At 36.0% G+C, this 14711-nt stretch overlaps 2 protein-coding genes across 2 annotated transcripts; both read right to left on the bottom strand.

Moving 5' to 3' along the window:
* Window positions 1-4007: 4007 nt before the first annotated feature.
* On the bottom strand, window positions 4008-7443 carry LOC142622761 (uncharacterized). Its single transcript, XM_075796288.1, has one exon. It carries the CDS (start codon window positions 7346-7348, stop codon window positions 4688-4690), a length of 2661 nt encoding a protein of 886 aa, XP_075652403.1. The 5' UTR covers window positions 7349-7443; the 3' UTR covers window positions 4008-4687.
* Window positions 7444-13581: 6138 nt separating this feature from the next.
* On the bottom strand, window positions 13582-14343 carry LOC142633167 (uncharacterized). Its single transcript, XM_075807445.1, has one exon. The coding sequence runs from the start codon at window positions 14341-14343 to the stop codon at window positions 13582-13584; it is 762 nt and encodes a 253-aa protein (XP_075663560.1).
* Window positions 14344-14711: the final 368 nt, after the last annotated feature.

The following is a 14711-nucleotide window of genomic DNA, read 5'->3' as shown; positions in this document are numbered from 1 at the left end:
TTTCATGGATTTTTATTTTGTTTCATTTTCTAAATCAGTGTAGCTGGGAAGAAGTAACTTGGTTATAATCGAAGCGCCAAGAAATGCAAGGAGAAATTCGAGAACGTGTACATGTACCACAAAAGAACCAAAGAAGGTCGGACCGGGAAACCCGATGGAAAAACCTATCGATTTTTTGATCAATTAGAAGCTTTCGCACATCATCCTCAAATTCAATCACCTACACCTCCAAAGCCTCCAACTCCAACAACAACAACATTGGCAATGCCATTACCAAACCTTCCAAGTATTGCTCATCAAGTCATCGTTACATCGCCCACACTACATACTGCGAAAGTAGTCTCACTCCAAAAACAAAACAAAACAATTTGAAACCGAATGATTTTTTCCCCTTTTGGTCGAGTAGTAATGAACTTAAAACTCTCCCAAAAAAAAAAGACAAATTTCTTCCAAGACAACTTTGAATCTTATCTGGACTTATTTGAAGGGGAAAAAATAATTGAGTTTCATATGAGAGAAGTCCCCTAAAAAAGGGACATTCCCCTTCTGCATTGACACAACACATGTATTATCAGTTTTTATAGGTAATTGAAGAATTTAATTGAATTATTAAAAACAAGTATACACCCCATGTAGACAGTGGAGTGTGCTAGGGACGCTAAAAGTATCATCGAAAATTACATAAATCCAAGTAAATTCCTTTAGAAAAGGAGTTTCCAATCAAAGCTTTCATCCAATCATACATGAAGCATTAGAAAATCAGTTTTAACTCAACTTGCAAACTCTTAATCCCTTCAAAGGTATGTTGGTTTCATTCTCTCCAAATAGTCCACATGAGGCATCATAGAATTTCCCCCAAGTCGTGCAAAATGATGTCCGCCACAAACGCCTTTCCAACAACCCAACAAATCCACTACCCTCTTAGGCATAACCCACTTGGAGTCCATACAATTAAAACACCAATAACCATAGGCTTTGCACATAATCACAGCGAAGAAGTAAATGGGCTATAAACTCCCCATTGTTGTTACACTATTAAACATGCAACACCACTCTACAATACAAATATTTCTCTTTAGCAAGTTATCCATGGTATGAATGTTTCCACTAGCAGCCGTCCACATGTAAAAATGACAACTCCCAATCATGGACAGCTCTAGTGAACATATTGTCCCAATGAATAGCTCCACTAGTCCATCTGGCCTACCACGAAGCCTCCTCATCTCGGCTATTCAAAATTGCTCAAGGTCTCCTTACACATCCCCTCCCGACACCATGGATCATGCCAAAATAATAATAATAAAAATTGCTCATTTCAAACTTGATTAGTTTAGAAAATCGTCCCCAACCATTGCAAATATGTTTCCAAAGGGACACACCATAGGGTTCATTGGTTACCCCAAAACATACTCGCCTCCCTCAAACCCAAATTTTTTTTATCTATCAAAGTTCTCAATAATGTGTCTTTTTCCATGGCATAATGTCAAAGCCACTTCCCAAACAAAGCACTATTAGGACATCCAAAACTTCTAATGCAACTCCCACATTGAATTGGCTCACAAACTATCTTCCAATTTACCAAGTGAAACTTAACATCATCTCCTATCCACCTAACAAAAAAACTCTTAGTAATTTCTCTAAGCAACTAGCAATGCTAACAGGGATAGGAAATATGCGGGCAAAATTGAGAGCGTACTTTTATTAAGGTGATTCTATCTCCTTCGAACAAGTAAAGCTTCTTCCATCCTTCTCACTTCTGTTTCCATATCGCTTTGGAGTTGTAACTAGCCCCCAACAACAACCCCAAGCATTTCATAGGCGAGCAGATATCTTGCAACCGTATATGCTTTCAAAACACGACAAAACACATTTCAAATGGCAAAGTTATTCCATATCATTCCCACAAAATACCAAAGTATCATCCGCAAATAAAAGACTTGAAATCATCAACTTGATTCTACCGTCCTTCCAGCCACTCTAAACCCCCGAATACACCGCCCATCTACTCGCCTTTGTTATAATTATCAATTATTTTCCAGAGAGAAGTTCCTTTTACAATATAATAGTTTATCACAACTAGACCTAATACCGCAAACAGCCTTTATGTTTGACGTAATTTCAGCTGTCCATAAATTATACGCTTCCTACTTCATGCTTTAATATGAATCAAACATATCTTGCAATTTTTGTGAAGTACATAATTTGATCAATGCCCAAATGATTAGCTTCCTCATGCTTTGCCGGATTAATCAATTTAACAAGATGGGAAGTATAGTAACATGCCATGCGCTATTAAGATAACACAAGCTATGATAAACATTCAAACAAAAAATAAGAACTCGCGTTACCCAAATTTAAAAACCATAATACTTGAAGCATTTTGTCACAAGGTCAAAGCTAATATTGTTACACAACCACGATCAATGCTACAACAATTCCTTTAAAGAAAGGAGAAGACCAATTTTTGATGTCTAAATGTTGCTATATCAGTAAAAACAAAATTAAATTCCTAAATGCATGCCTCTGTGAATTAATCTAGAAGAACCCATTTTAAAAAGCCATGTTCAAACAAATTACACCAAAACAGGTAACAGACCAAAAGGTGTAAGCACCCATGGAATTAGAGAAGAGAGAGAGGCTTACCGGCGGTGTTATGGCGGACCGGCAGCGGTGTGGCGGCGAGAAGCGAGAGAGAGAGGGTTCGAAAGAGGCGCGCGTTGGGAGGGTGAGGGTGACCGGGTTTCGGTGTTTGAGAGATTGAGAGAGAGCGTTTGGAGAGACTGAGAGTTGAGAGATTGAGAGAGAGCGTTTGAGACACTGAGAGTTGAGAGATTGAGAAAGTGTTTCAGGATTTTTGAGAGAGTGAGAGTGTTTGCATTTGAAAGGGAAAGAGGGAGAATATTGTGCAGATTTCGAGTCTTATAAACTCGATTTCTACGTGGCTCAATTCCTCCAGGTGGAAAATTTGTCCACGTAATGGAAAATTTGGCCACGTAATGGAAGTAACAAAACACCATATCTCGAGTTTTAAAAACTCGATTTTTTAATTAAATCTCGAGTTTCTGAAACTCGAGATGTTAGTTTCCCATATACTCTCCAAATCCGGCCAACTAACGAAATCATTAGCACAGTGACGTTATTTGGAAAGGGTGTCCTATGTTCACGTCTGTACATGCTTTTGGCTATGGTGGTAAAAAGTAAAAACTAAAAAGTTAGGCAATTAGATGTAGATATGAAGCCCAGCCCAGCCATACGACGTACTGCCCAAATTCAGACCCAACTTCCAACTAAGCCCAAGAAAAGGATTCTTATTTCTCAAGAAGAAAAATTTAAGAACAATTTCTTAAAAGTGGTAACTTCCCAATTGATTTCAGCTACATGATTGTATTGACCAATAAAATTTAATTTTCATTGAAAAAAATCACATTGTATTAACCATATGATTGATTTCATTTGGAAAATTGAAGGTACAACACATAAGAAGTGGACATAAATTTTATTCTTTCTTGGAAGTCTGATTTTATGTCCTATGCAGCTGCTTGTGACAAGCATCATGTCAGATTGTTATGCTGGCTACGACAATTTATAGCATTGATAAAATTCATTCGACATTGGTAAAATCATGTTTGATTTAACCAAACTGCTTAATGGGGTGCGACCTTGTGGAACCCAGACTAAGCAAAATATAAAATTATGTCATGGGTGTGGAAAATACAAATTATAAACAAAAAGAGTTGATTGGCCTCACTTGCCATAAAATGTCAGTCTCATAAATTCTCTGCAAAACTTGAAGCACGGGCTGAGAAATTGCAAGGCAGCAATATAATATTACAAGTTATAATTCATTCTAAATTAGTCTTACTCAGATGTTCACAGTCATAGCCTTCATTTCGGATCTCAGGTATGCTACATGTATTTGTTTTAATTTATTCAGAATATCTTGGCAGGACAAATTTTCTCCTCAATGCCTAATTTTGATATGGATGGAGAAAGAAGAAGAGATGTCAAAAAATGTAGTGAGTACTATCAAGATAAATGTTATACAACCGATATAGAATGATTATCCACCATGTATAATCAAAATTGTTCAACGATACATTCCACCACACTGTGTTTCAAGAGCAAGTAATGCAAGAAAACAGGTGTGTCACAATTACAACATCAGTAGAACAGTAAGATTCAATGACCCATGGACATGAACCAAATAAGTATACCTATTCTAGCAAAAAAATTGAATACCCAAGTAATCCAGCAGCCTTTGCTTATTTCTTTACATGTGTGCAGAATTTCACGACCACATTATCATATAAGCAAAACTTGCGACTGTTAGAATGTTACCTACTGATAAAATACAAAATCCATCATCCTTAATGAGTTGTTGGAAAGAAGCATGCTGATCTTATAAGCAGCCATCATGAATCTGTTGATAATGCTTACAAAACCCAGCCCATTTTGTCTCAACTCCTTGGAATATATATATATATATATATATACCCACACACATACATATATACATATATATTATTTTCCAAGAACCAAGATTAAGGGGAGCACTGAAGATCCACACTTCTCTACAAGCCAACAGCATCTTTGTAGGATGTTGATCAAATTCACTTCTCAAGAAACTGGCTACTTGTATAATGCTCTCGACAAATGACAAAAACTAGGTCAAAAGTTACCACACTGATTATCCAACACATTCCACCTGCAATGTCAAATCCTTGATTCCCGCATCATTTAATATCCGAGAAACATGTGCCTTTGCAGAAGCCTTGTCAGTTTGTGCTGAGATGTGAAGATTTAGTGTTCCCACAACATCTGTGTTTGTAAAGCTCCACACACGAAAATTCTGTATACCATGTATTCCCCTTATCTTCATAACATCATTTAGAGCTTCTTTCAACTCCTGCTCATGCATTCTAGGAATTCTTTGGAGTAAAACTTCTGCAGAGTTTCTGAGTAATGGGATAACTGAAGCTACAATTAAGACTGAAATAAATATTGAGCATGCAGGATCAGCAACAAGCCATCCCTTGTACTTAATTAAAAGGGTTGATATAACAACTCCAACACTTCCCATGGTGTCTGCCAGAACATGCAGGAATATTCCTTCCATGTTGTGGTCAATATGATGATGATGGTGTTTTTGTGGTTGATCTCTACCAGACGAGAGTATTCTTGAGTTGGCATGGGCATGGGAACCTGCTCCTTGACCATGAGAGTCTGCCACATTATGGCCTTCAGAGTGATGATGATGATGGTGGACGTCATGGACATGTTGATCATCAGCTTGATGGTGATGATCATGTTGGTGATCATGGTGATGGTGGTCATGTTGGTGAGCATGGTCATGGTGATCATGCTGGTGAGCATGGTCATGGTGGTGATCGTGTCCCACACTAATGTGGTCTTTACAACTGTCAGCACCACCATGAGTATTACAGCTGTGGTGTTCATGATGGTCACCGTGGTCAGAGCATGATTTTTCATGGCATTCATGGGAAACAGTGATACATTCATGATGATTTCCATGATCTTCATGATGATGTCCAGCATGGTCATGAGAATGTTGATCATGATGGTGGGTGTGGGAGTGGGAATGGGAGTGAGGATGTGAGCATCCACCATGGGCATGATGGTGCTCCTCATGAAAGAAAATCAAACCAACCACATTTACCACAAGCCCTCCAATTGATACAGTTAATAGACTATTAGTTGATATCTCCTGAGGATCCAAAATCCTCTCAAATGACTCTAGAACTATTAGTGCTCCAACCAGAACCAGGAAAACAGCATTAACATATCCCGAAAGAACCTCAAATCTCCCACGTCCATAGTTATACTGATTGTTTGCAGGCAAACGTGAAATATATGAAGCATAGAGCCCAATTGCCAGAGCAGCACAATCAAACAACATGTGACACGCATCAGATATCAACCCAAGACTATTGCTCATGAACCCAGCAACGAATTCCACAACCATGTACCCCGTGTTGATCAAAAGGAAAAGTGCAATCTTCCGTGACTTCCTCTCACTCAAAATATGCCGTATAGGCTTCATAATCGAGGTAGAAAATGACTCTGGCGACTCCATCCCCAATTCAAGATAATTCAAATACACAGGATCCAACTCCCTAACAGCTACATAAAGCAACAAACCGCAAAGTAACAATCCCCAAAGCGAAAGCTCAGCAAAATAAAACAGCTCTAAAACAAGAGTACACAGAAATGTAACCAAAAACTCCCTCCGAAAATCCTTAGAACTCACCAGCTTCTCATCACTATAATTCTCACTCAAAAGCACACCGAAAACCACGGTGTTTGCCAAAGGCCAAATCAAATTTCCAAAGGAAACACTATCTCCCTCAGCTTCAAACACAACTACACTAATAACAGCAGGCACAAAAAGCACAATTGTAGTGAAAAACAATGAAATCAGCCTAACCCTTTTCTGACCCAGTTGCCTAATTGTCCCAGAATTCATCATAACACGATCATAGCAACCCAAAAACCCAGAAACAAACGGTAACAACATAGGCCAAAACCTCACACAATTGTCTCTAGGAAAAACCGAAACACCAAATTTTTCAACAGAATAAGCAGACAACGGAAAGCATTCAATCCGATCCCAACTCAGAGCCAACAAAAACAACCCGAAAAACAAAGCCAAGAATCCACGAACCTTAGAAATCCGATTCTGAATAAACCCACCACCGAAATTCTGATCCCTCGATTCGAAAGCGAACCGGGCAGCCACATTGCCGGACAATTCAGCTAGAATCAATGCGGCAGTGCCGCAATATCGAAGCGCTTGGAATCGGAGAAGAAAAACGACGGCCAACAGTATGGACTTGAAGAACAAAGCTCTGAGCTGAGAGTGGGAAACGGAGGAAAGAGAGAGAGAGGTTTGGTTTTGGGGTTTTGGGTGAAATGGGTTTTTGAGAGAGGAAGGATTGGAGGGGAGGAAAGAGAAAGAGAGGGTGAGGAGGAAAGAGAGGAGGGAGACGAGGAAAGAGAAAGGGAAGAGAGAGAAAGAAGGAGGAGAAGAGCGGAGGAAAGGGAGGAGGGAATAGAGGGAGCGGAGGGAGAAGAGGAGGAGGAGGAAGAGAAAGGAAAGGGAAGATTTTGTGGTGGGTTTGGAATTGGAGGTGAAGGAAGGGAGAGAGGAGAGGCGGTGTTTTGATGGGGTTGAAGATGATGGAGTGTATGGGTAGACAGGGTAGAGTCTTGAAGTGGTGGGTGTGTTGGGATTGGCGGCGGTGGCGGTGGTGCGTTGTGGGAGGGAGATGCGGTTAGGACGGTGGTGGTGGTGGTGGTTGTGGATGAGATTGTGTTGGTGATCGGCCATGGTGGAGTTGTGTTGTGTTGGGTTTTGCTTTGGTTTGGGTCTATGATGTTTGGGGCATTGTGTGTTAAGACTCAAGACTCGAGACTCAAGAGAGAGATCTGAATTAAGGTGCTGAGTTAAAATTAAATAAAAATAAAAAGTGTACATTTTTGTTTTTATTTTGGTCAAGTTTGAATTTTTTTGTTTTTTTTTTTTTATGAACAAAGTTTTTCTTCAAACTAGTTTGAAGAGAAACTCTTCAAATTTCTTATATTTTTTTTTTTTGGTGTGAATTTTGAAAATTTAATCGTTGAATTTCATGTTCCTTATGTTCTTAATATAGGTATCAAATTTCGTTCAAATTGGATATTATTTACTACTTGATTAATTAACTTATTTTTTATATACAACTTTAGATCACAAAAACTTGAAATTATAACATTTATTTGATGACATAGCAATTGATCTTTGATCTTCTTGAAATTTTGTAAGCATTAAGAATGTAATAAAAACATGCAATCTAACGGTTAGATTTTCAAAATTCACACTCAATATAAAAATATATGATAAGTTTGTAGGGTTTCTCTCCAAATTAGTTTGGAGATAAACTTTATTCTTTTTTTATCTCGTTCGGTTTTTCATACCGTTAGGCATTAGCACTTTTATATTTTAGCAATTAAGACATAGAAGAAGGTTTTTTTTTTTTGGATTTTTAACTGATAATTTCAAAGTATTTGTTAAAAAGTAATTTTAAAAATTTTTTATAGAAAAAAAATTGATTTAAAAAATTTTATATATATGTTATTAATTTTTTAGAATGATTTGTTAACAAATGATTGAGCGGTTAAGAAAGAAATGATGTTTTTTTAGCACTTAATATTGAGATTTGAGAGCAGTCTTTCTATCTTTTAATTTAAAAAAAATTGAAATTGGCCTTTTTCTTAAAATATAGAAAGGTAAAGTTAGTCAAGAAAGTTATAGAACATAATTTTTTTTTTTTAAATCAAAGTTGTTAGACATCGCAACAATAGGAATTTTGTATACTAAATATTACCTTTAATTAAATTTAATGGATCAAAATGAAAATTTTCAAATTAAGAAAAAAAATCCATATATTAAATTTTATATATATATATATATATATATATATATATATATATATATAAAACATAAGATGAAGTATGGGACAGAAAAAGAAATAAAAGAAAAAGATATTCAGTATAAGGAGCAAAGGTATAGCCGTCACTCCAATGCTCCATAGAGGGACAGGGGAAGACTTTGGAATTTCTGATAGAGCCGGGTCTTTGGAGCTTTAAGAGGAACAGTTGAGTTAATTAAAGGGGTCGGACCAACAACCTGGTGACTAATGGGGTGATTTTGACCGTTGGATAAGTGATAACCAAAAAAAAAAAAAAAAATGTAAATTTCATTTACATTTGGAATCATGCCACAAATCTAAAAATTTTCAAAACTAATTAATTTGGTGCCTAAAACCAATTTAATCTCTAAAATAATTAAGAAAAATAATTAACTGTTTAAAGACTAAACTAATTTTAACTTTTAACAATCAAATTAACTAGTTTTAAAAATTTTGAACCCTTTTTTTTTTTTTTTTGAGAATCAGATTAGTATTAACTCAAAGAAGTGGCTTACCTAAAATGAAAAAGTTCTTGATTTATTTATTTTTTTGAATCCTGTCAGGAAGCTTCAAAGTCAATGTTTTCTGGAACCTGGACTGAGACCTTGCCTTATTATTTGGGCGTTGACTGTGGGAGAGAGCTCTGAGTCTCTGACTAGTCTTTGCTTCATTAGCCTAGACTTCCCATTTCTTTGGAGAAACGGGCTTCTGTAACTTTGTTTTTTTGGGTGAGTTTTCTAGACTGGTTCAGTGGGTCACGTTCATATAAGATAGCGGAGTGGGTTGTAGTCTAACTTACAGGCCCAAAGGTGAATCATGGGCTTAGATTTGTGATGCCATAGGCCTATCCCATTCATCTTTTTTAATTGTGGAGGATTTAACGAAAGATAGATGAAGCTTGAACTTGATACTGATTATAATAATTCTTCGGACAATAATCTTGATTATGTGGATGGGTCATGAAATTTTTGACAAAATCCTCTTTCGTATGAATTTATATAATCTATATAATCAACACTTTTTTTTTTATTGAGACGGTAGAATCTATAATCAACACTTGAAATGTATTATGTCATAATAATTGTGAAAAAAAAATCAACCAACAATTTTTTTTTTTTCATTGTTTGTCAAGAACGAATTTGATGCTTACCTTTTCACACTCTACCGCCTTATATTCGGATACATCAATATTGAATCAATGAAATCCAACACATTATTCCATAAAAAAATGAAATTTTATTAAATTTAGCAATGCGCCCTTGAATAGGCTAACTGGTATTGCCATGGGAGGGTTTTCTAGTAAGAATCGTAGTGATTGCTTGCTAAAGTTCACATAATACTTGCTACTGTTGAAGTTGAAGAAATGTTTACCCCTATAATAACTTGTACTTCAACCTATCAATCATAAAACAACTACTAACATGTTCATTAGCTATCAAACCAAGATAAAAACGAGGTTATGAACTTATGATACCAACTAACTTAGGTTTAAAGTCACGAAAGCAAAACTTATTTGTTTCAAGGGAAAAAAAATCCCTTGAATCCCCAAGAGATTCCATGAATTTACAAGTAGAATTCTTGGAATCCACCATAAAAGAAAATGAGACAACTTTTTTTTCTAGAGAAATAAGTGAGATTAGTCAAGAAAGTGATAAAAAAAAAATTCATTTTAAAAACAAAATCAAAGATGGTAGACATCCTAAAAATAGGAATTTTGTACACTAGATATTATTATTTTTATATATATTTAATAATTAAAAAGAAACAACTCCAAATATTAAATGGGTCAGGGTATAAGATGAAATATGGGACATAGGTGTTAGGACATATGTAATTCATATTAGGAACATATGTCAACATTTTATGTAATTAGTTAATCATTTGAAAAAACACACTTTACTTATAATTGGGTAGATCTAGGATGTGTTTAATGTTTCAAGAAATAAGATTTCAAGTTCAAGTGTTAAAATCATGCAAGTTTGTCCAAGAATCAAGTAAAAGAAGTGTTGTTTATTAAAACTCGACAGCTATCTCAACAGCTAGTATCTAACGAGGTTTAAAAAGTTATTTCAGTACGAGGCTCGACAGCTGCTCTATAGATAGAGTATCTGTCGAGATTTATGAAAAACATATTTTCAATTATGATTTTCATCTAATCCGTGAATGTATGTTTGAGTTTTCTTTTCTCATAACCCTAAACATATATAAGGATTATTTTAAGGGCCGCCACAGGTTGCATAAAAGCATAATTGCACAAGTGTGAAGAAAAGTGTAACTGGAAACCTAGTTTGCCCTAATTCATCTTGAAGAAGCTGTTGTATTTGTACACCGTAGAGTTTTGTGACCTAGCAATTTTGTGATTTTCATCTATGATGAACTGATGAACTTTGCAACCAACATCTTTTTCAAGTTGGTGATCAAGTTGCATACTAGGATCTACGCATCTATTGGTTAGTCACGTACTGAGAGCCGTGCAATATAAGAAGAGATTGTTACTACAAAACAAGTCTAATTGGGTATTGGAGTAAAGGTTCAACTGTAAGTTGGTATAAGGTACTGTGATTCCTTTATTTGTAACTGCTTGTTTTGATAATAGTGGATTCTCGAGAGTAGTGATCATAAAATCACCTGGTGGAGTTTTTGCCTCGGAAGTTTTCCCCATTCGTAAACAAATCGCCGTGTCAACTTTATTTTCCGTTGCATTATACTTTAGTTGGTGATTTGTTTGTACTGCCACGTACATTGCATGTTAATTTGATTAATTAATAAACTTGGATAATTAATCAATTAATTAATCACAAATGGTCAATACATTCTTGGTCTGGCAATTGGTAAAGCCGTCATTCTCTAGAAGGACAGGGGAAGACTTTAGAATATTGATAGAGCCGGTTCTTTGGAGTTAAGGTTGAGGTAGAGCTCAAAAGTCCATTTAGTAACAATGCATAGTGTCAAACAGGAAAGGCCCAAGTTATTTATATTTCATCAAAGAAAAATGTGGATAGATACCATACCAATAAGGTAAATCATATAAAGTAATAACAAACAAATTAATTTCTCTCAAATGACTAGTTAGAATTTTCTCCCAAAAAAAAAGACTAGTTAGAAATATAGTCTAACAAAATATTCTGCTTTCAAACACAGATAACAAATAGAGTAAATTATAAATATACGTATGCATTCATAAAATAAATTGGAACATGGTTAACATATGGCCATGTGGCTGGCGGATTGAATGTATAATCCTATGAGTGAGCAAAAATCTTAAAGATAATTACACTTTACCCACCTGTGGTTTGCTTCTAATTTGACTTACCTACCTGTGATTTCATTTTTTACACTTTACCCACCTGTAATTCCCTCTGTTACTACTCTGTTAACCCACCTCCAGTGCAAACATTACTCTAACACATAAACTCATAAAAAACAGAACCTAAAACAGATCAAACACTCCTCACTCCCAAAACACACTCTCATCCAATGTGCTCACCAAACTAAGATCACTATGATGAATCTCAAAATTGAATGTCAAGTCAGCCATCTGCATATAAAATACAACAAAATAAAGTATGAGATGGGCTTGCATGTGGAAAAGTATAATCTATTATAGATTATTGCTTTATTAGAAGTCAAATTTCTCTTTCAATTTCCCTAACTATATACCAGCAAATGAGAGTGTGTTTATTGCAGTGATTTTTTTTTAATAATCTTTATCTACCTATTTTTTTAAAATTAGTTGCTTCTTCTAGGTGGGTCAGCTCATTTTACTTGTAAACCGTTTTTCTTGCACTTTCTTTTAACGTTTTCTTGAGAAACAAACAGAGTACTATCTTCTTGATCTTGAACACTTTAATGCTTAATCAATCACTAAACTTTTATGGGTCATCATTAATGAAACAAAATGAAATGCCAACACCCTTTTCTAGTTAGCATTTTGCTACACTCTCTCTCTCTCTCTCTCTCTCTCTCTCTCTCTCTCTCTTTGCATTTTTTTTCCCCTGAGAAACAAGCAGAGCACCAGCTTGTAAATCTGGGAAAAATTCAAACTTTCCTTACTGGGTCAGTGGGATTTTATTACGCCATTACTCTTTTTCGAAGTTTTCCCAAATGGATTAGTCGTAGTTTCTGGGTTAAGGTTATCGATTATTGTTTAGTTGCTATTATATTTACTTGTAACCATTTTCCTTCACTTTATTTTGCCAATTTCTCGAGAAACAAACAAAGTTCTTGATCCAGAAGTCGTATTGTTTAAGTTATCCCAAGCGTGTTTGATTTATGCACAAATGAAACAAAACACTTATGCCCTTCGCCTACATTTTGCTTCACTCTTCCTTTCTCTCTTTGCCCTTTGATTTTTCCCTAGAAACAAACACGGAGCATGAGGTGCAAAATTGGGTCAACGTGATTATTTTTATTGTTGCATTTTTCTGACAATTTGTTGCAAATGGGTTGTTTGGAGTTTCTGATCAAAACCCAGATGGTTCTCAGTCCATTATCTCAAGTACATTTCATTGTGATCTTAGTTTGGTGAGCATGTTGGATGAGAGTGTGTTTTGGGAGTGAGGATTGTTTGATCTGTTTTAGGTCCTGTTTTTTATGAGTTTATGTGTTAGAGTAACGTCTGCACTGGAGGTGGGTAACAGAGTAGTAATGGAGGGAATTACAGGTGGGTAAAGTGTCAAAAATGAAACCACGGGTAGATAAGTCAAATTAGAGGCAAACCACAGGTGGGTAAAGTGTAATTATCCCAAAATCTTATATATGCCCAATGTATAAGATACTTTCTCCGTGAGCAGATATTGCCAACTTATTCAAACCCCTGTTGGCACAGTCAAATTACACTGGTGACTAATAGATGATCATATATTATAACCCCATGAATAGCTAAATAGCATCAGTCTCCACAGCTAACCAAGTTTAAAGTACAAATAAATATTTCTGAACTAAAACTAAACATATATTGTGTTGCTAACATGTGTTTAAAACAAGTCTAGGTTACCAAACGAATTTGAAAACTGTCACGATTCAAATAAAAAATCAGAATAACCCAAGTTGGACTCCAAAATGAAAAACAGTTTTTTTTTTTTTTTTTTTTTGAGGAAACCACATAAGTTGATTTTTATTCAGTTAAGCATAATAAATCGGCTTGAAGTACATCATGAAATTGTGGAGGAATATCCTCCATCCAAACTAAAAAATATGGAATGCCAGCGGCATGTCTAGCCAGATTATGAGCTAAATTATTACATTCCCTCTTTACATGAGAGTAAAGTAATTCTTCAAAACGTTGGGACAACTGTTGTGCATCCTTAATGAGCAAACCCAATGGTACTAGCAGATTTTCTTCCTCCACTAGCCCTCTAATAACAGTCAACGAATCACCCTCCAATACGGCCCGTTTCACTCCTACTTCTAGTGCAAAAGCCATAGCCCAGCTTGCTACTTTCACCTCAATATCATCACTGCATAATTCTTGGTTCACTAGTTTTGAGCATGATGCAATCACCTGTCCTTGGTAGTCTCTTATCACAATGCCTATGCCTAATTTCTTTGCATGTGGGAAGACAGCACCATCAAAGTTTATTTTGAAGAACTCAGATGGTGGTGGTCTCCAACGTGTTTTGGTTCGGTGAGTTCGCTGCACTGGTGTAGGTTGACATACTTGCCTATCATGGTAATCAGTGAGCCAAGTCTTCGAGAGGTTAGGAATCTGGTGTAATGAGTCCACTGGCTGGTTGAGGCGAACCTGGTTCCACTGGTTCCAGATTGTCCAAGCCGTGACTGCGAAGAGCTCGAGCTGGTGGTTGTTTTTAATTAACCACGATAACAGCTCTTTGAATGTCATGAACTGAGCTGTAGCCCGAAAACTCCACAGCTCCATATCTAACCACACCGAGTCTAATTCATGGCAAGACCACAAAGCGTGAAAGGCGTCTTCTTCATGGGCCTGGCATCTAACACACCGTGAATATGTGAATATTGCTAAAATCATAAAACGAATATCATATCATAAAACTTATATGAGGGCGAAAACTGTTGAGTAAATGAAACATTGACAAAATTGTGTTTGGCCTAAAAAATGTTGACTTATATATATATATATATATATATATATATATATATATATATATATATATATATATTTTGATACAAAATAGAAATTCTACTCTAACCTAATCTAAGTGTATATGTGTGTGAAACTCTCTCCTAGAGACTTGAACCTCGGCCTTTAACCCCCACACCCCATAA

This window comes from Castanea sativa, chromosome 1 (assembly GCF_040712315.1).
Source record: "Castanea sativa cultivar Marrone di Chiusa Pesio chromosome 1, ASM4071231v1".
In the NCBI taxonomy this organism is placed as follows: Eukaryota; Viridiplantae; Streptophyta; class Magnoliopsida; order Fagales; family Fagaceae; genus Castanea; species Castanea sativa.
This window is presented reverse-complemented; position numbering and strand designations above follow the sequence as displayed.

What these genes read in the sequence shown, in the direction of transcription:
- LOC142622761 (XM_075796288.1), bottom strand. Translation starts at nt 7,348, where the DNA reads ATGGCCGATCACCAACACAATCTCATCCACAACCACCACCACCACCAC.
- LOC142633167 (XM_075807445.1), bottom strand. Translation starts at nt 14,343, where the DNA reads ATGGAGCTGTGGAGTTTTCGGGCTACAGCTCAGTTCATGACATTCAAA.